The 19677-nt window shown below is 39.0% G+C and overlaps 1 protein-coding gene across 1 annotated transcript in view; it reads left to right on the top strand.

Annotated features, from left to right (window-relative positions):
• Positions 1 to 19677, top strand: part of ITGB8 (integrin subunit beta 8) — a 50023-nt gene that overhangs the window by 22692 nt on the left and 7654 nt on the right. The window contains exons 4-9 of the mRNA XM_081932320.1: positions 8010 to 8256; positions 9392 to 9557; positions 11758 to 11916; positions 14133 to 14228; positions 14311 to 14400; positions 19262 to 19396. Coding sequence (XP_081788446.1) covers positions 8010 to 8256; positions 9392 to 9557; positions 11758 to 11916; positions 14133 to 14228; positions 14311 to 14400; positions 19262 to 19396 — 893 coding nt within the window. The remainder of the gene's footprint in view (positions 1 to 8009; positions 8257 to 9391; positions 9558 to 11757; positions 11917 to 14132; positions 14229 to 14310; positions 14401 to 19261; positions 19397 to 19677) is intronic.

Genomic DNA, 19677 nt, shown 5'->3' with positions numbered 1-19677 from the left:
CATGGACCTGCACCAGTCCACGGCATGCCATAAACTGGGCTGCAAAACAGGTAAAGATTATCTGCAGGATGCAAGCAGCATACAAAACCATGCCCCCTCTCTCTATGGAACCAATCCCTGGTGCCCAAAAGTTTGGGGGACACAGCTCTATTTCACATAAAATCTCACACAAAATTGTAGAGTAGACAACCACTCAGCTATGAACATTACCCAGACAATGGAAATTTTAAAATGCATCAGTGTGCTTAATTAGCATTGTGAAATTTCCGCCAACTTAATACATCTACAGTACTGTCAGTAAGGGAGAACTACTTAATTGCTCCCTATTAAGAAAAGATTATAGGTTTTCCTCACAACCATCCGTTTAATGACCATTCAAAGTTACAACTGCATTGAAAATAGTAACTTATAACCAAGTTTCACACTTGCATCTGTTGTAGCATCATCATAGTCACACAAAACAAAAGTTGGGCATTTGGCAACTGCCATATATTTATGACAGCTGTACTGCCCATGGTCATGTGATCCGCATCCGTAACTTTCACAACTGGCTTCCGACAAGCAAAATCAATGTGGGAAGACAGATTTGCTTAAAAATTGAATGATTCACTTAACAGCTGTGGCAAAAATGTCATAAAATGAGGCACAACTCACTTAACAACTGCCTTGCTTATCAACAGAAATTTTGAGCCCAGTTATGGTCATAGGTCAAGGTTTAGTTATTCACGTTTCTGGTATAAAAAGGTATATTAAATAAAAGCCTAGGTAACTATAGTGCTGTTGAAGGGCTTTGCTACAGGGTCCGTCAGTGTTTTATTTCTACCTTAGGGAACTATAAATATATGTAGAACATGAATATCTGCAAAGGGGAACCTACTCTGGATTAATTGTGATGGGATAAACCCAGTTGTACCAGATTTCTGTACATGCACATGGGCCTTCATGCATAGGCAGAAATGCACATAGTAGTATGAAAATGGTCTGTTGTTAACCATGGAAAACTCATGCTATAGTTCTAAAATCTAGTCATAGATGATTATAAGGCAGTTTAAGTTGATTTCAGCCAATAAGAATGATCTTATAAATTTAGATTATTTTTCAGGGCAACTTGGCCAATCTTTTCATTATCCTATTCCATTCTATCCCCTTATAATAGATGTCTGTGTGCCTGAAAATAAAAGAATGCAGTATTCTGAGTCAGCTGACATTGTAGGGGAAAAATCTTTAGTCCGTAGAAAACCAGCTTTTTAAAGTTCTAACATATTTCACATTTTATCCTCTTTCAAGGAAATTGGCATAAAATAGATGAGTTAATCCCAATGTCCCTGGCCTGTAGCAACCCTGTTAGAAATAGTAGGAGTTGCCTAAAGCCACATAGTTTGTCTGTTTATATAAAGTACATAATTTTCTTAGCATCATTGGCAAAACACAGGATATTACAGTTGTGGCAGAGATAATATTTCATTGAAGTAGTGTTATGAAGTAGATTAATACTAATTCTGCTACAAGAAATGAGTTTGCATAAATTCGGATGGAAAGTGCTAAGGAGAAAAATATCTCAGATACTTTTCATTACTTTCTATCAAAGGAGCAGGAACAGTAATAAGTGAGGATACACAGTATGACTTACAGTTTTTTAATTACTATAATAATAATAATAATAAAATTTTATTTGTTAGCCGCACCCTCTCCAGAAGGACTCGGGGCGGCGTACAATAAAAACACGTAAAATACAAATATAGACAATACATACACATAAATATAGACGTATACGTGGAGGAGGTAGACAAATAAATGGAAAAGAATTAAAATTGCAATTTAAAATCCCCTAAGTAAAATTACAAAATTAAAAACCCGTCAGGAGCGATATGATCAAACTATGGTTGAGCCAGGCCAGCTACTTGGAAAAGGTGGGTCTTGAGCTTTGTTCTGAAGGAGCGGAGGTCAGAGGTAGTCCTAATATCCGGGGGGAGGTCATTCCACAGGGCTGGGCCCGCCACAGAGAAGGCTCTGCTCCTAGGCGCCGCCCCCCGACACTGTCTGGTGGACGGCACCTGGAGAAGTCCCTCTCTGTGCGAGCGAATTGGTTGCAGGGATGTATGGGGCAGGATACGATCCCGCAAGTAGCTAGGTCCTGTGCCATGGAGCGCTTTGAAGATCGTTATCAAAACCTTGAAACGCATAGAAGTACAGTGCAGAGATTGGTTCCTACCGGTTTGGCCGAACCGGTTGTGGTACGCGGGCCTGGGTCACAGAACCGGTAGAGACCCAGGCTGGCCACACTCCCCAACCGGTTCCCCAGTCATCGCTGTCACCACTGCCGCCATCTTTTTTTGGAGTTCTGCACATGCACAGAACAATTTCCATTGAAATGAATGTGCAGTGCACATCCAGCATGCGCACAAGCAAGCCAGCAGCAATGCTGGCTAGAACCCACCCTTGGTACAGTGTTGTACTTTCCCCCCCACTATTGAAAAAATGCCAACCCTGATGTAAAATGGATTTATCTTAATGATATCTTTTGATACCTTTAGAATACAAAACATCCATTTTTAAAAATAATATAAACATCCAGATAATACAGCTACCATCAGAGAGACAGATACAATATTTATTCCTATCTTATTTTTTGGTCAAAGTGACATACATACAGTACCTAATGCTGATAACCTAAGATAGCAGTTGCTTTTTCTAAAGGTGTGACCCCAGCAAAGGAGGAGAGCAGACGGGATGGGCATATATTAAATTTCATTTGAGAATTATCCTTATTAATGCTAGACTACAGTTGGTGCCCCCCTCCCTTTCCATGCGGGAAATTAGGTAAAAGGAGTCCTTGGTGCTCTCTGAGCTTGCTTGATTTCTTGCAGACCTTTCATTACTCAAGCAAGATAACATCATCAGTGCTAGTGTAAGAGATGAGAATTTATTTATTTATTATTTACTTATATTCTGTCACGTTTCTGTCGTGACTCTTGAAAACAACAGTTCCCTTATTTGTTATGGACTATCCAAGTGGGAAACTGCCATTGAAATAATATTTATTCCAACCACAAGAATGTCATGCCACATACAGTAGTCCAGGCAATTGAAAAAAATGACAGTGAATCTAAATTGACATAGAACCATCAGAAGAAGAGGAAAAGTGGTTCACAGCAACAGCATCATAATCACAGTGTTGTGATACAAAGTTCAGCTCTTTTCTTAGCCCATGGAAATATTACATGCCTGAATGGGGCAGAGCTAGGCAAAATGATGCTGGTTTTTTGTGTGTGTATGTGCACCACTTGTGTACACCAACTTCCCAATAAGGGCTAAAAGCAACAAATAGATTCATTCACAATTCTGAATTGTTAAATGCAGATATTTCACAATTTGAAACATAAACATTATTTCATCACATAATACTAGAGTAATTTATATACTTTAAAACTGCATAAGTTTTAACATTCAATTTCTTTCATCCAGTAAATCTTGTTTATTTTTTAAATAATCAATTTGAAATCTATCATAAAATATCTTATTTCTTAGAATAACCTTTTGATCCAAATTTGCTTTCTTTGTGCTTTGATTTCCTTAGGAACTGTTCTCTGTATTTATGCATTGGTAGATTTTTTTCACTAGTATTGGCCAGGTTGTTTCTTCTGTCTTTTTCCTGCTTTATTTCTAGAAGAAAGGTATGCAAACATTTTTATTGGACCATGATCCTAATGAAATCCCAACTTTTGTCCTTCTAAATGCAGTTTAATGTATGTCAATTTAATCACCTTTGTTGGGAAAATAACTGCTTCTAAGGTAAATTATTTGGTGAGGGGGAAGACATTTCTTTTAGCATTTTAGGAGATGGATATCACTAGATGATATTCTATTAGCAAATAATTGAACAAAGGGAATAGAATTGGGGCATTTTCTCCTTTTGGAGCTGCAGTGAAACCCTCCCCACCCCCAAATAATAACTAAGGGATAGTAATTTCAGCTACATTTTGTTATTTTCACCTGCATGTACAGTTTGCTTTCACTACCAGAAGGAGGAGCACTTGACTCCAGTTTATAAGGAAAGAAAACAATAACCCAGAAGCTAGCATGGAAGGGATCACTTTGTCATTGGTAGATGTTTTGCTTAGAAAAGTGATGGTTAACTGAGCAGCTGACCAGTGCGAATGCGTAACCCAGAAGAGAGCAACTGGGTTCCGGCCTATGCATGCACACCGGCCATCTGCTCTCTTCTGTGTTCCGGCATTCCAGCAGGCGCCCATGGCAGTAATCAGTGCCAAAAAAATTAACCATCACTGTGATAGGGCATTGCATTCACTCAGGATTGGAAAGTTTTTGTAAATACAGTTTATGACCATAGCCTCGATTTATGACCACAGTTGAGTCTAAATTTTCTGTTGCAAATTAAGTGAATTTTGCCCCATTTTACAACATTTGGTTAAGTAAATCACTGCAGTTGTTAAGTTAGTGACACTGTTGTTAAGTGAACCTTGCTTCCCCATTGACTTGTCAGAAGGTCACAAAAGATGATCACATGACCCTGAAAGGACATAAGTCACTTTTTCAGTAGCTTTGTAACTTTGAATGGTCACTAAATGAACTGTTGAAAGTCAAAGATTACCTGTACATATCTGAAATCCAAAGTTTTGCTATACTTAGTAATATACACTGTATAATTATATAATTTTTAACTAAACTGCCTCTTTGTCAGTAAGATAATGAGGAAAGCATAGAAAATGGAATGGCTTGAAAAGGTGTGTGTGTGTGTAATACACTTAATGCTGGTCTAGAAATTTAATAAATTATTATTATTATTATTATCATTATTATTATTATTATTATTATTATTACTACTACTACTACTACTACTACTACTACTACTACTACTACTACTACTACTATAGGATTGTATCTCAGCGGCCAGTTGATTTGCCGGATTTGGCATTGATTACTAGTCGGGCCCCACCCAGGGGCCTAGGACGTCGTAACGTATTTTCGTAATATACGTGCAGATCCAAGCAGTGCAGCTTTTTGCATTTGACTGATGGTGATTTTGTCAAGTTTTAACTGTTTTAAATGTAATTCCAGTGCTTTTGGAATAGCACCCAGTGTGCCGATTACCACTGGAATTACCACTGCTGGTTTGTGCCATAATCGTTGGATTTCAATTTTTAAGTCCTGGTATTTCGCGACTTTTTCATGTTCCTTCTCCTCAACTCTGCTATCACCTGGTATTGCGATGTCTATGATTGTAACCTTCTTTTTCTCAACCAGTGTGATGTCTGGTGTGTTATGCGCTAGTACTTTGTCTGTTTGTATACGAAAATCCCACAGGATCTTGACCATCTGATTTTCGGTGACTTTTTCAGGCTTATGTTCCCACCAGTTTGTTGTTGTTTTAATATTATAATTTTTGCACAAGTTCCAGTGGATCATTTGTGCTACTGAATTGTGCCGCAATTTATAATCAGTCTGCGCGATTTTTTTACAGCAGCTGAGTATGTGGTCAACAGTTTCATCAACTTCTTTGCAAAGTCTGCATTTGGCATCATCAGAGGATTTTTCGATTTTGGCCTTAATGGCATTTGTTCGGATAGCTTGTTCTTGCGCAGCCAGGATTAGTGACTCTGTTTCTTTCTTTAATGTACCTGTTGTTAACCATAACCAAGTTTTTTCACTGTCCACTTTATCTTTTATTTTTTCCAGAAATTGACCATGTAAGGCTTTGTTCTGCCAACTCTCCATTCTTGATTTTATCACATCTTTTCTGTATTCTTGTTTCGTCTGTTGGGCCTTCAGTAGATTTTTGTTCTTTACTTCGATTAATAGATGTTCTTGACTTTCTTTTAAATAATCAGCTAGTGCATGTTTTTCTTCTTCAACTATTTGCTTCACTTGTAATAATCCTCTGCCACCTGATTTTCGGGGCAGGTATAGTCTATCAGTGTCACCACGTGGATGTAAACTGTAGTGCATTGTCATTAGTTTCCTTGTTTTTCGGTCCAAAATGTCCAAATCAGCTTGTGTCCAGTTAACTATACCAGCTGTGTATCTTATAATTGGTATTGCCCAGGTATTTATGGCCTTGATTGTATTTCCACCATTTAATTTAGATTTCAAAATTTTCCTAACTCTGTTGGTGTACTCTCTCCTGACAATATTTTTTACTTGTCCATGTTTGATGTTATCCAACTGCAAAATGCCTAAGTATTTGTAGGCTTCATTTTCGTTGCATTTAATTAGTTGGCCATTGGGCATTTCAATTCCCTCACATGTAGTGATTTTGCCCCTTTTTATGGATACAGTGGCACATTTTTCCATGCCAAACTGCATTGAAATATCGGTGCTGAATACTCGGACAGTGTTTGTCAGTGATTGGATTTCTATTTCTGACTTTCCATAGAGTTTCAAATCATCCATATATAATAAATGTGAAATTTTTTCAGCTTCTTTGGCTGTTTGGTAGCCTAATTTCATTTTTTTTAAGATTGCTGATAGTGGGATCATCGCAATGATGAAGAGAAGAGGTGAAAGTGAATCACCCTGGAAAATTCCTCGCTTGATATTAACCATTCCATACTTCTCATTCCCTACTGCCAACTCAATTCTCCATTGTTTCATCGCCTTTTCAGTGAAGGATGTAATATTTTTACTAATGCCAGTTGTTTCTAAGCATTTTATGATCCAACTATGTGGCAATGAGTCGAATGCTTTTTTATAATCAATCCAGACCATATTCAAGTTCGTTTTTCTTTTCCTACAATTTTCTAATATCATTTTATCAATTAGGAGCTGATCTTTTGTGCCCCTACTCCTTCTTTTGTTGCCTTTTTGCTCTACTGGCAAGATGTTGTTTGTTTCCAAATAATCCATAATGTTATCTGCAATAATGCCTGTGAGTAATTTAAAGGTTGTTGGCAAGCATGTTATTGGTCTGTAGTTTTCAGGTATTGTTCCTTTAGTTGCATCTTTCTGAATCAAGTATGTTTTTCCAGTTGTCAACCATTCATCAATTTGACCATTTTGTAAAATTTCATTCAGTTGCATGGCCAACATTGCATGTAAACTGGTCAGATATTTGAGCCAGAAACCATGTAATTGATCATTTCCAGGTGATGTCCAATTCTTTACTTTTTTTACTCGATTTTTGACCATCTCAGTTGTTATTTCTAATACTTGCATTTGTTTGTTACCAATGCTTTCCTCAAAGTCATGTATCCACTTTGCTTCCTTATTGTAGTCCTTTGCATTTCCCCACAATTCTTTCCAGAATTCAGCTGTGGCCTGCTTTTCTGGTTTTTGACTTTTGGTGCTACCATTCACATTAAGACTTTGATAAAAACGCCGTTGGTCTGATTGAAATTGTTGATTTTGTTTATACTGGATGATTCGTGCCTCATATCTTTCAATTTTTCTAGCTGTTGCTGTTATCTGCTGTTTTACAATCTCTACAGCTTCATTGATGTTTCTTGTATCCAATCTATATCTTCTGATTAGCTGATCTATGATTTTTCTGTTTTTAAGCCGTTGCTCATGCATGTTCTTTAAGTTGCTAGCATCTGCCCTTAATTTTTTGACTTTTTGTTCTAATCGGATTTTCCACTTTGGCTTTGATGCTTTTTCCATTGTGTGATTAGGTACTTTGATTTTAATGCCTAGTTCATTAGTGACTATTACAGCTGCACTGTACATTAACTGATTTGTTTCCAAGATGGATCCCGATTCAATTGTTGAAAGCACTGCATTAACCATTTTCATGATAGGACCCATAATTATAAATAAATATTATAAAATTATAAAAATTATAAAATTATAAAATAATAATAATAATAATAATAATAATAATTATTATTATTATTATTATTATTATTATTATTATTATTATTATTATTACAGTTTTAAAAGCTAAACTAAATTAAACTAGTAAAACTGGAAACATATTCTGCATAGGATTTGATTTTAAAATAATGTGAATGTTCAGAAGTATTGATTATAGATCTGCTTTTTTGCATTATTAGGCTCTGAAGCAAGTTTTATGCTGAAAGTCCGCCCACTGGAAAAGTATCCTGTTGATCTTTATTATTTAGTTGATGTATCTGCATCTATGCACAGACATATAGAACGATTAAACTCTGTTGGATTTGAATTATCTCAGAAGATGGAAAATATCTCAATTGATTTGCAACTTGGATTTGGATCCTATGTAGATAAAACAGTGTCACCCTATATTAGTATTCATCCAAAAAGAATCCATAATCAGTGCAGGTAAGTGTTAAAAAAATAGATATACATAACTCAAGGGGGCATTCATGCGTGCACATTTATACATTCAGGGTCTAATTCTCTTTTGGAAAAGTAGAGTAACTAATAATTGAATTTGCATTTGCTTTATCTGCTACAAGGTTTAAATAAATATGTATTGTCATATTATAATATGGAGCTTTAGATAGCTGACTACTCCAGTATTGTGGATAAGGCTGGTAATGTATTTGTTTGATCCCAAAAGTTTTTATTTTCCAGGACTATCTGTAGGTAGTCAAGAGCAATTGCAATGATGCAAACAATGCCTGTTGTTTATGCATATGTGTATTAAAAAGAAGAATGTAAATGGCATCATTGGTTGCATTATCAACTTTTTTCTACCATGCTCTTTGGATGCACCTGTTTCATACTATTAATAAATAATATTCATTTATAAAAATCATTTAACTGTAATACTAATTTTGGAAACAAACTTAATTTGCACCCTAGTTTTAAAAGTTTTACATTTCATTTGCTGATACATGTTTAGTAGTAGGTTAGTAGTAGGAGAATGGAAATGATGTTTGTTTTTACTGACAACAATTGCATTAAAAAAAATAATCATTTTTTAAAAATAAAATATGTATATTTATATTATTTTCTCTCTCAAGTAGTATATTTTCGATTTATATAATTCACTTCTGAGACAGAAATTTAGAGGTAGATTTATGAGACCAGCTTAAAGTCACAGTTTTATGAGGCTATACTGTACACATTCAGTGATAGAAAATATAGAGATATTTTTAAAATTGTCTCCTCCTTGATATTTATAGGGACGTTGCCACCAAGTGTAAATAATTGACACACTCTTTCATATCCTTAGGATATCAGGTCCCAAAAATAGTTAAAAGTGTTTTTTTTTTTCTGAACTATGCTGATGTAACCAGTCATAGTGAGAAACCTGAATTAAAGGAAGACTTCTTAAATAAAAGCTTACCAGTGAAGAACAAAGATTATTCCTCTCTCGGTTTATATAAAGCCTTGAAGTTATCAATATAATGTTATAAATATCTATTTGCTGTGCTACATTGCCATATACAACTAGTTTAAAAAAATTCTCTGTGGGAGTTACAAGTTGCTCTTCTTTCATTCCAAACAGTGATTATGAACTTGATTGTATGCCACCTCATGGTTTTATTCATGTTTTATCACTGACTGACAAAATATCAGAATTCAGAAGTGTAATTAATAAGCAGAAAATATCTGGAAATATTGATACACCCGAAGGAGGCTTTGATGCTATGCTTCAGGCAGTGGTTTGTCAGGTAAGCAATAACAGATAATTTGACATTTTATTTTTCTCTTTTGGGGATGATTTACTCTTGTAATGTTGTAATTGTGAGGTTTCCAAAGGATGCCCTAATTAATTTACAAGCCTCGAGACAAAGTTCAAAAGAAATCCAGTCATTTATGAGGAGCAACATTTTGGCATGTTCTTCTGCAGAGCGAAAACTGATTTCCATTTAATGGTCTCTGAACTTTACCCCTGTGTCTTCCATTGCCTCAGTCTGTGTCATAAATCATATTCACCAACAAGGTACTGCAGCAGGCTGTGAACTTTGCGCCTCACACGCCTGCTGTAGAAACCTGAGATCCAACTCTGGTTGAAGGTATGCATGGAATTCTCCCTCCCATGTCAACTTGATAATAGTCATGGAAACACTTTACAAGTTGACAGTAATGTTATATGTAAATGACATATAACATGTTCATTTCCACTACAAGTTTACATTCTTTCATGTATTTATAATCCCATTTTGCCTTCTATAGTCATCAAAATACTTTTGGGGATATATTTACATTGAAACTTTGGATACAAAGAAATTGTCCTTGAAATGAAAGATTTGATACAACCACCAGTGTTTCAGATTCTTGATTTAAACCCTTTTCAATTGTACTGGATCACTATAGTGGAGCTTCTGGTCAACCATGTGACCTTCTCCCTTGGCACTTGCTGTGGTTAGTGTGGTATTTTTGTTTAATTATAGGCCATTTCATTTTTTCTCAGCCATTTTTGTGAGTTGGACATATTCATTCCCCACAACCATAGTGCCCACAGAATTCCAGATGTGCCTGTCATAATGGAATATACAAATGGTTTTTTTTTAAAGCAGTACAATATTTCTTAACACTTGTATTTTCTCTTACATTTCGATTAGAGATCAGTGGCACTCACTCCGATTATCATGAATTGCTTTGAGAAATTGGTCTGCCAGCACATCATTTCTGGTTTTCCGCATACATTTGATAAACACCAGTTTGCATACAGAACAAATTAGATCTACAGAGGATGCTATAGCCATCACTCTTCACATTGCCCTGACTCATTTGGAACGGGGAGGGGGGGAACTATGTCAGGCAGCTTTTTGTAGATTTTAGGTCTGCATTTAACACAATACTTCCACATAGACTAGTGTCTTATGGATCTTGGACTTTCTTATTCAATCTGCCTTTGGATCATGGATTATATGTCCTCAGCCCTTATTCTTAACATTGGTACCTTACAGGTTGCAAGTTGAGTCCCTTACTCTATACTCTTTATGTGCATGACTGCATCCCAACTCATGCCAGTAATACTATTATTAATTTTTTAGATGATACAACAGTGGTGAGACTCATTTCCAGGGTGGGGGGATGGGGATGATTCTGCCTATTGAGATGAGGTGGACCTGTTGCTTTTGTGGTGTGGAGACATAACTTGGTCCTTAACACCAATAAGACCAAGGAGCTTATAGTGGACTATAGAAGGAATAGATCTGACATCCAGCCCTTGATTATCAATGGAGACTGAGAGGAACAAGTGGCCAGTTTTAAGTTGTTGAGTGTTATCATAAAAGAGGACATGCTGTGGGACACTTACATTGCAGCACTGGTCAAAAGGGCCCAGCAGAGATTATACTACCTGAGACTTCTCAGGAAACAACAACTGAATGAAAAATTGCTGGTGATCTTCTACCGCTGCACTATAGAGAGTATTTTAACTTACTACACCTGTGTATGGTTTGCTAATTGCAGTTTGCTAATTGCATAGGACAGCACTCCAGAGGGTTAACATCATTGACCAGAGGATCATTGGTTGCCCTCTCCCTTCCTTGGAAGAGCTTTATAGCTCCTGCTGCCTTAAGAAAGTTCAAAACATTCTTAGAGATCCATCTCATCCTGGGAACCCTTTTTTTCAACTATTACCACCTGGCAGATGGTACAGGATAATAAAAACAAGCCCAAAAACAGCTTCTATCCCAGGGCAGTAACTACATTGAATTCTACCATATAATTCCATTTTAATGCAATATCGGGTTTTCAATTCAACTGTATAGAATGTGAAGGATGTGTGTTTATGTTTTATTTTTATACTTATAATGTACACTGAAGATGGCATTTAATTTTGTTATATGAGGTGTAATGACAATAAAGTAAACTGAAGTAAATTAAACTACATATATTACATTCCTTTATTTATTGCAGAGCCATATTGGTTGGCGTAAAGAAGCAAAACGTCTACTTCTCATGATGACTGATCAGACATCTCATTTGGCTCTTGACAGTAAATTAGCAGGGATAGTAATTCCAAATGATGGAAAATGTCATTTGAAAGAGAACGTATATATCAAAGCAAACAGTATGGTAAGGTATATGTCATAATGCAATGTTACTTTTGGACTAATTCCTAAAACATTAGAAATGTCTTTGTTCTGAGAGATATGAGCTTCTGCTCAAACGATCTTATTCAAATTATTGCATGGTTTTAATTGATCAGAGAGAATACCTAATACATTTGTTCTTGATCAGACTCGCAAGAAAAATATAGAGCAGAGCCTTTCTCTTAGATATTAGGACCATTAAAATTGAAAAATGGCTTTATACAGTTGTTGAAATATGAAAAACTGATGGAAAATTCTCCCCTTCCCCAAATATATCACTTTGCAATAAAATTGAAGTGATTAAGCTTTGACATGCATGCAGGGAGCTCTAGAAGCAATTCCTAAAGTTGTACAAGCTTAGAAAAAGAGTTGCTTTAATGATGCAAACAGAAATGATTTATGCATCTTCCCACATAATGCAAAGTATGTCTCTTAAAGCACTTACATGGTTTTACAAGGTTGTCCCTTTCCTGACTTGCAGAATACCCAATTGTTCTGGAAAACTTAAACCCACTTTATTTCCTCTTTCAGGTTTTCATTGTTTTGAAATTTTTCTTTAAATTTGAAATGTGACTGCACATATTTTGTTGTTGTTGATTGTTGATTAATTGATATCTCATTAGGTTCTGCGTTGTAATCTTTGCTTTGTCTTTTTAAAGTCAAGAAACTTTAGCAATTGTAACTATATCCAGAATGGAAAAATTTACCATAGTAAATATTTTTTGTGACTCCGTTCCTACTACACATGTTTCTTTTGTACATGTGTTGTTATCTTAAAAGACTCAGTTCATTCAGAAAAACAGTGTTCAGAATTTTTAATTACCATAGCATCATATTTCTTCAACTTAAAAGTATTTCATTGTGTGTTTCTAAATGTTTCAAAACTTAAATATCCTAAAAAACTTAGGAATTGAAAACCTACTGCGAAGGTCTATTTATTGAACAAGTAGCATAAATTTAGTGTGTAGCCATGTTCATTTTCTCCATTCTGTATGAAGTTTTGAAACAAAGCTGGAAGATGGCAGTGGCAAGCTGGAATGGCCTTTAAAATTTCCAGATTTAAATATTAGTTAAAATTTATAAAGAGATATGAAACATGCACAGTTTGAAAGGAGACCTAAAAATATTTCTGAGACAGAAGAACTTTGCAAATAATTGTAGTTAAAAAATACTCTAGACAAACTCTCTGATGGTTTGAGAGAACATTTAGAATCTGTTATTTGTCCTAAGGAACTGACTAAAAGTATGTTCAAAATTTTGCACTTGCATTGAGTGTTTTTTTATCTGTAAAAAACTTGTTAACTTTATGCTGTTTAAAGAATGTACCAGCGTTTATTCATGTAAGAATTCATCAAAACATGCAAATTGACCAGGGCTACCTATGATGTATTTTTAAAAAAAATGCAAGTATATGTTCACCAACTTTTCAATCATAAAAAGTTTGGTGACTCGCTCCATGCTCAGATTTGGCATTAAATCTTGCTTGTCCATATACTTTACCTCCTACTAAGAATTTGGCATACACAGTAGAAGACTTACCCAAGATTCAGCTAAATTAGGCTCTTTATTGCAAAGAAGAACAAAGCCATGTATGCACAGCTGATTTGGCCACTGCAGTGCAAAAAAGTCAAACTTTTTATGTAGTCTGTCTCCCAGAGTTTAAACCTTTTTCTTTTGCCTTTTCAAGTAAATGGTTGCTTAGCCAGACTTTTGACAGTCGCAAGAAGCAGCTGGTAAATGTTTGCCCAACAGTTCTGTGGTTTCTGCCTTGCCAGCTTTGGCCCTTATACCTGGGATGATAAATAAATACTTTTGTAACTCATCTATGCTACTAAGCAGGAAAAAAGCTTATCTTGTTAAAGATTATATTAAGTTGCATTGTGGGCTATTGATGTGAAAAGGATGATTTATACAAAATTATCTTAGTAGGAAATTTTGTAGCCTCTCCATTACTTGGCAATGGTTTTGGCGATGGTTGAATTTCAGTAAGTGTTCATAGGTGGCTAGTAAATTGTATGAAGGGCCCTGGTCCTAAATTAAATGTGTGTATGTAGTTTATTTTTTAAAAGGAATAGGAATTTTTAAAGAACTATTTATATTCATGTATATATGAACATAATTTATTTAAGTAAAATGTTAGAACTGCTAATTATAATAATCTATAAAAGCCACATTATGAATCCTCTTTCTGATTTATAGGAGTACCCATCACTTGGCCAACTTTCTGAAAAGCTCATAGACAACAATATTAATGTAATATTTGCAGTCCAAGGAAGCCAATATCACTGGTATAAGGTATATTTAAAAATAAATCAATTATGTTACTTGGGGACAAGCTATACACTGGCATCATAACCATAAACTAATATTTTCCCAGGATCTTTTGCCTCTGCTACCAGGAACTGTTGCAAAACAGATAGAATCAGAGACAGCAAATCTTGGAGATTTGGTACTAGAAGCTTACAAGGTATGCTCCAGTGACACTAATATATCATTATAATATGGTGTTTATTGAAGTTAATATTCTGAGATTCTAAACATATCATACAGGAAGATGTTCAATGTGTTCATGTATCTCTATAAAATATAAAAATACAATTCCCTGTATAAATTAATGTGATTACAGTTTTTGTTTTAAGCAATTGCTTTTGGGGATAACAATTAGAACTGATATATGTACAATAAACTGAATAAAATATATTAAGAGTTCTACAACTTTCATATCAATGATGATCTTTTTAATACTGTGAAACATTGGACTGTTTTGAGAAATAACTAAAAATCCTGCAGATGTTTTGGAATTCAAGTAAACTTTCTGTAACCTCAGATAGCTTGGCTTATGGCAGGATTTTGGAAGGTATGTTTCAAAAAATCTGGAAGGCAGACTGCCTACCTCAATGCTCTTAAAGAAAAAGCCTGCTACTTCTGCAGGTTTGTTTTTACAACTTATCTTTCTGTTTTCTCATGCCAATTTTCAGTTAGGTTGTGCTTCTCATATTGCTAGCTGTATTTTATTATGCACGTATATGACATTTTTTTAGATACCGTGTTTCCCCGAAAATACAACCTGTCCCGAAACTAAACCCATGCCACATTTTTCGCGTGGGCAAAAATATAAGCCCACCCCCGAAAATAAACCCCCTCTCCGGCCAGGCAGAGCACCGCTCACTGACCTAGCGTTATTCCGAAAGTGCCAAGTCGCAGGAGGGGGGGAGCGCTCACGTTGCTTGCTGCCTTCGGGATACCGCTAGGTTGGGGAGTGGCGTTCTGCCTGGCCGAAGGGGAGAGTTGCCGGGCGGCTGCTCCCTTGTGAACTGGCTCCCGAAGAGCCGGGCACAGCCTCAGGGGCGAAGCAGCCATGAGGTAATCATGCCCACGAGCAGCCGCCCGGCAAATCCCCTCTCCAGCCGGGAAGAGCGCCATTCACTGACCTAGGGGGTAATCCCCAAAGTGCCAAGCCATGTGGCGCTCTGCCCGCTCCCCAGCTCCTGCGGCTTGGCACATTCGGGATACCCCTAGGTCAGTGCATGGAGCTCTCCCCGGCTGGAGAAGGGGGTTGCCCGAGCGCCTGTTCCGCTCGCAGCTTCACCAAGCCCTTGCCAGGCTCTCCCAGGCCACCGCCGCTGGCTGCTGCTGCCCGCCGCCGCCGCCCCGCTCCGCTCCGCGCAACTTCAAAACTCGGGCCGAGTCTTTCAGCATCGGCCGCTCTAGGAGTGCTCTCTATGATGGGCCGGCTGCTGGAAAACTCCCTGTCCAGCAGCCAGCCCACCATAGAGAGCACTCCTGGAGCGGCCGATGCTGAAAGACTTGGCCCGAGTTTTGAAGTTGAGCGGGGCGGCGGCGGCAGGGGCGGCGGCGGCGGCGGGCAGCAGCAGCAGCCAGCGGCGGTGGCCTGGGAGAGCCTGGCAAGGGCTTGGTGAAGCTGCGAGCGGAACAGGCGCTCGCGCAACCCCCTTCTCCAGCCGGGCAGAGCTCCATGCACTGACCTAGGGGTATCCCGAATGTGCCAAGCCGCAGGAGCTGGGGAGCGGGCAGAGCGCCACATGGCTTGGCACCTTAGGGATTACCTCCTAGGTCAGTGAATGGCGCTCTTCCCGGCTGGAGAGGGGATTTGCCGGGCGGCAGCTCGTGAGCATGGTTACCTCATGGCTGCTTTGCCCCTGAGGCTGTGCCCGGCACTTCGGGAGCCAGTTCACAAGGGAGCAGCCGCCCGGCAGCCCCAAAACAATAAGCCCTCCCTGATAATAAACCCAAGGGCATATTTCGTGGGGCAAAAGAAAATAAGCCCCTGGCGTATTTTCGGGGAAACACGGTACTTCTTAGCATATTTATGATTTTGCTGTGATTCGTATAATTCAGCATTTTGTTCTTCAACCCTGACAATTGCACAATATGTGCATTTGACAGTGATAATTTTTGTTATTACATAGTACACAAACACATTTTGCTTATATGGTTTACCGAGGAGCTAAGGGTGATGAAACGCCACAAGAGACGCCTAGAGAGTCGTTGGAGATCCTCCCGTTCCGAATTTGACCGAGCACAGGTACGAGCATATTTGAAGACGTACCTTGTGGCATTAAGAGCGGCCAAACGTCAACATTGTGCCGCTCTTATTGCGTCTGCAGATAACCGCCTGCTGCCCTGTTTCGGGTGACCCGTTCCCTCTTGTTTGAGAGACCACGGGAAGCCCCATTACAGGGCAGAGCAGAGGAGTTTGGGAATTATCTACAGGATAAAGTCGCTCAAATCCGGATGGGATGGACCCCTTTCAGTGATTCAGTAGAGACGCCCGTTGCGAGTCTTGAGGGACCGCTTTGGGAGGAGTTCGACTCGGTTGCCATCGAGGATTTGGACAGGTTGCGTGGACGTCTGCGACCTACCACATGTTTATTGGACCCGTGTCCCTCCTGGCTTGTACTGGCATCCTGGGAGGTTACGCGCGACTGGCTCCTGGGCCTGGTGAACGCCTCGCTGGGTGAGGGTTCTCTACCGGCCGCCTTGAAAGAGGCGGTGGTGAGGCCCCTGCTCAAGAAGCCTTCCCTGGACCCAACGGACCTAGTCAATTATCGTCCAGTCTCCAACCTTCCTTTTTTAGCGAAGGTTGTAGAGAGTGTGGTAGCACAGCAGTTCCCACGTCACCTGGAGGAAAATGATTATCTAGACCCGCGCCAGTCCGGCTTCCGACCCGGGCACAGCACAGAGACGGCCTTGGTCGCATTGGTTGATGATCTCTGGAGGGCCAGAGATAGGGGTTGTTCCTCTATCCTGGTCCTATTAGATCTCTCGGCGGCGTTCGATACCATCGACCATGGTATCCTGTTGCACCGGCTAGAGGGGCTGGGAGTCAGGGGCACCGTCTTACGGTGGTTTGGCTCCTACCTCTCTGATCGGACGCAACGTGTGTTGACAGGGGAGCAGAGTTCGACCCGGAGGCCACTCACATGTGGAGTGCCACAGGGATCGGTACTCTCGCCTCTCCTGTTCAACACATATATGAAACCGCTGGGCGAGATCATCCGTGGTTTTGGGGTGGGATATCATCTGTATGCTGATGATACTCAGCTATACATTTCCACCCCGAACCACCCCAATGAGGCCGTCGAAATGATGTCCCGGTGTCTGGAGGCCGTACGGGTCTGGATGGATGGCAACCGACTAAAACTCAACCCTTCCAAGACGGAGTGGCTGTGGCTTCCGGCCTCCCGGTTCAACCAGGTGTTTCCATCTCTGGCCATCGGGGGCGTCCAACTAGCCCCCATGGAACAGGTGCGCAATTTGGGCGTCCTCCTGGATGCCCGGCTGTCCATGGATAACCATGTAACAGCCGTGGCAAGGGGGGCGTTCCATCAGGTCCGCCTGATGCGCCAATTGCGCCCCTTATTGGACCGGGATGCCCTACGCACAGTCACCCATGCGCTAGTGACGTCTCGCCTGGATTACTGCAATGCTCTCTACATGGGGCTTCCCTTGAGATGCACTCGGAGACTACAGTTGGTCCAGAACGCGGCCGCGCGGGTGATTATGGGGAGGACTAGGTACTCCCCTGTAACACCTCTCCTGCGCGAGCTGCACTGGCTTCCTGTGGTCTACCGAGTGCGTTTCAAGGTTTTGATTATGATCTTTAAAGCGCTTCATGGCACAGGGCCTAGTTATATGCAGGATCGCATCCTGCCCCACACATCCCTACGACCAATTCGCTCACACAGAGAGGGACTTCTCCGGGTGCCGTCCGCCAAACAGTGCCGGGGGGCGACACCCAGGAGCAGAGCCTTCTCTGTGGTGGGCCCAGCCCTGTGGAATGACCTCCCCCGTGACATCAGGATTACTTCCGATCTCCGCTCCTTCCGTGTACAGCTGAAGACCCACCTCTTTCAATTATCTGGCCTGGCTCAATCGTAATTATTCTTATTCCTCCTAACTGTTTTTAAATTGTATTTTAAACGTTAAATCTTAATTTTATATCGGGTTTTTACAATTGGGGTATTTTAATGCGGGTCTTTTAACTGTCTATATGATGTAAATTGTTTACCTCCTCCGAGTCCGTGTTTGTGTATCTGTATGTATGTTCTGTATGTACGCCTATGTGTTTTATATATTTTCTGTGTTTTATATGCCCCATTGTACGCCGCCCCGAGTCCTACTTGGAAAGGGAGCGGCTAATAAATTCAAACTTATTATTATAAACTTATTATATGCCGTAAATTTGTGTTGTCATATTTATATTATGAAAATCCCAGCTACATTTTTATTTCTTCTTCTTCTTCAGAGGTAAAAAAATGCCTGTTTAAAGCCATTGAATATATAGCATATATATCCTATGTGCAATTATTGCATAGCATTGTATGCAAATTGAAAAATAGATCATTAGGTATCCCCTTTTTACATTGCTGCTGTATTCTTGTTTTTCGAATGACACACACACACACACACACACACTTCTGCAGGTGTTCTTGTTTTTATATGCTTTAGGTAGTATTGGTGGTTGGACATCAGTCAGGTGAAAAACTCTCATAATCTTGAACTAATAGCAGACAGTTCAGACAAGTTGCTGTTTTAATACCTAAGCTCTTACTTACACATAATGTCCAATTAAGAGGGTAATATGAGAAATCGCCCTGTGGCATCAGAATGAAAAGGAAGGTCATCCTAAAGCATTGAATCACACAGCTGTGAAAACAAAAATCTGTGCAGAAAACAATTGTCTCCTTTATTCCTGGACTAACAGGTTATTTCACTCCAATTGAATTGAGTAGAGCTTGCTAATAAGTAGTATATGTTGCTGCAGCACTATCATTATTTTTATTTTGCTCTTATTTTTTTTTCAGAAGCTGCTTTCTGAAGTGAAAATTCAAGTCGATAACACCCTCAAAGATATACATGTCAAAGTTACTGCAATCTGTCCTGATGGAAGTAGAAAAATGGGTTCAGAGGGATGCAACAATGTAAAATCCTCAACTGAAGTATGAACATTTCTTTTTTTAACAAGGGAGATGAAATATTTTGTTCATGATATTGTGGACATTTTTTAAAAGATTATGGATTTCTGTGGATTTAAAACTGAATTTCAGAGTATTAAAGTTCTTATGTTCCCCATGTTTCTGCCATAGTTTAATTTTTTGGAGCTTTATTTTAAATTAATCTTAAACTAAAAGATTTATTCTTAGACTTTCCAATAAGCTCAAATCAAGTTAACATTTATTTTCTAGAATTCCTGTATGCTCTCATCAAGTCGTCGTAAATC

This window comes from Natrix helvetica (genome assembly GCF_964273705.1).
Source record: "Natrix helvetica genome assembly, chromosome: Z".
NCBI classification, from domain to species: Eukaryota; Metazoa; Chordata; class Lepidosauria; order Squamata; family Natricidae; genus Natrix; species Natrix helvetica.
This window is presented reverse-complemented; position numbering and strand designations above follow the sequence as displayed.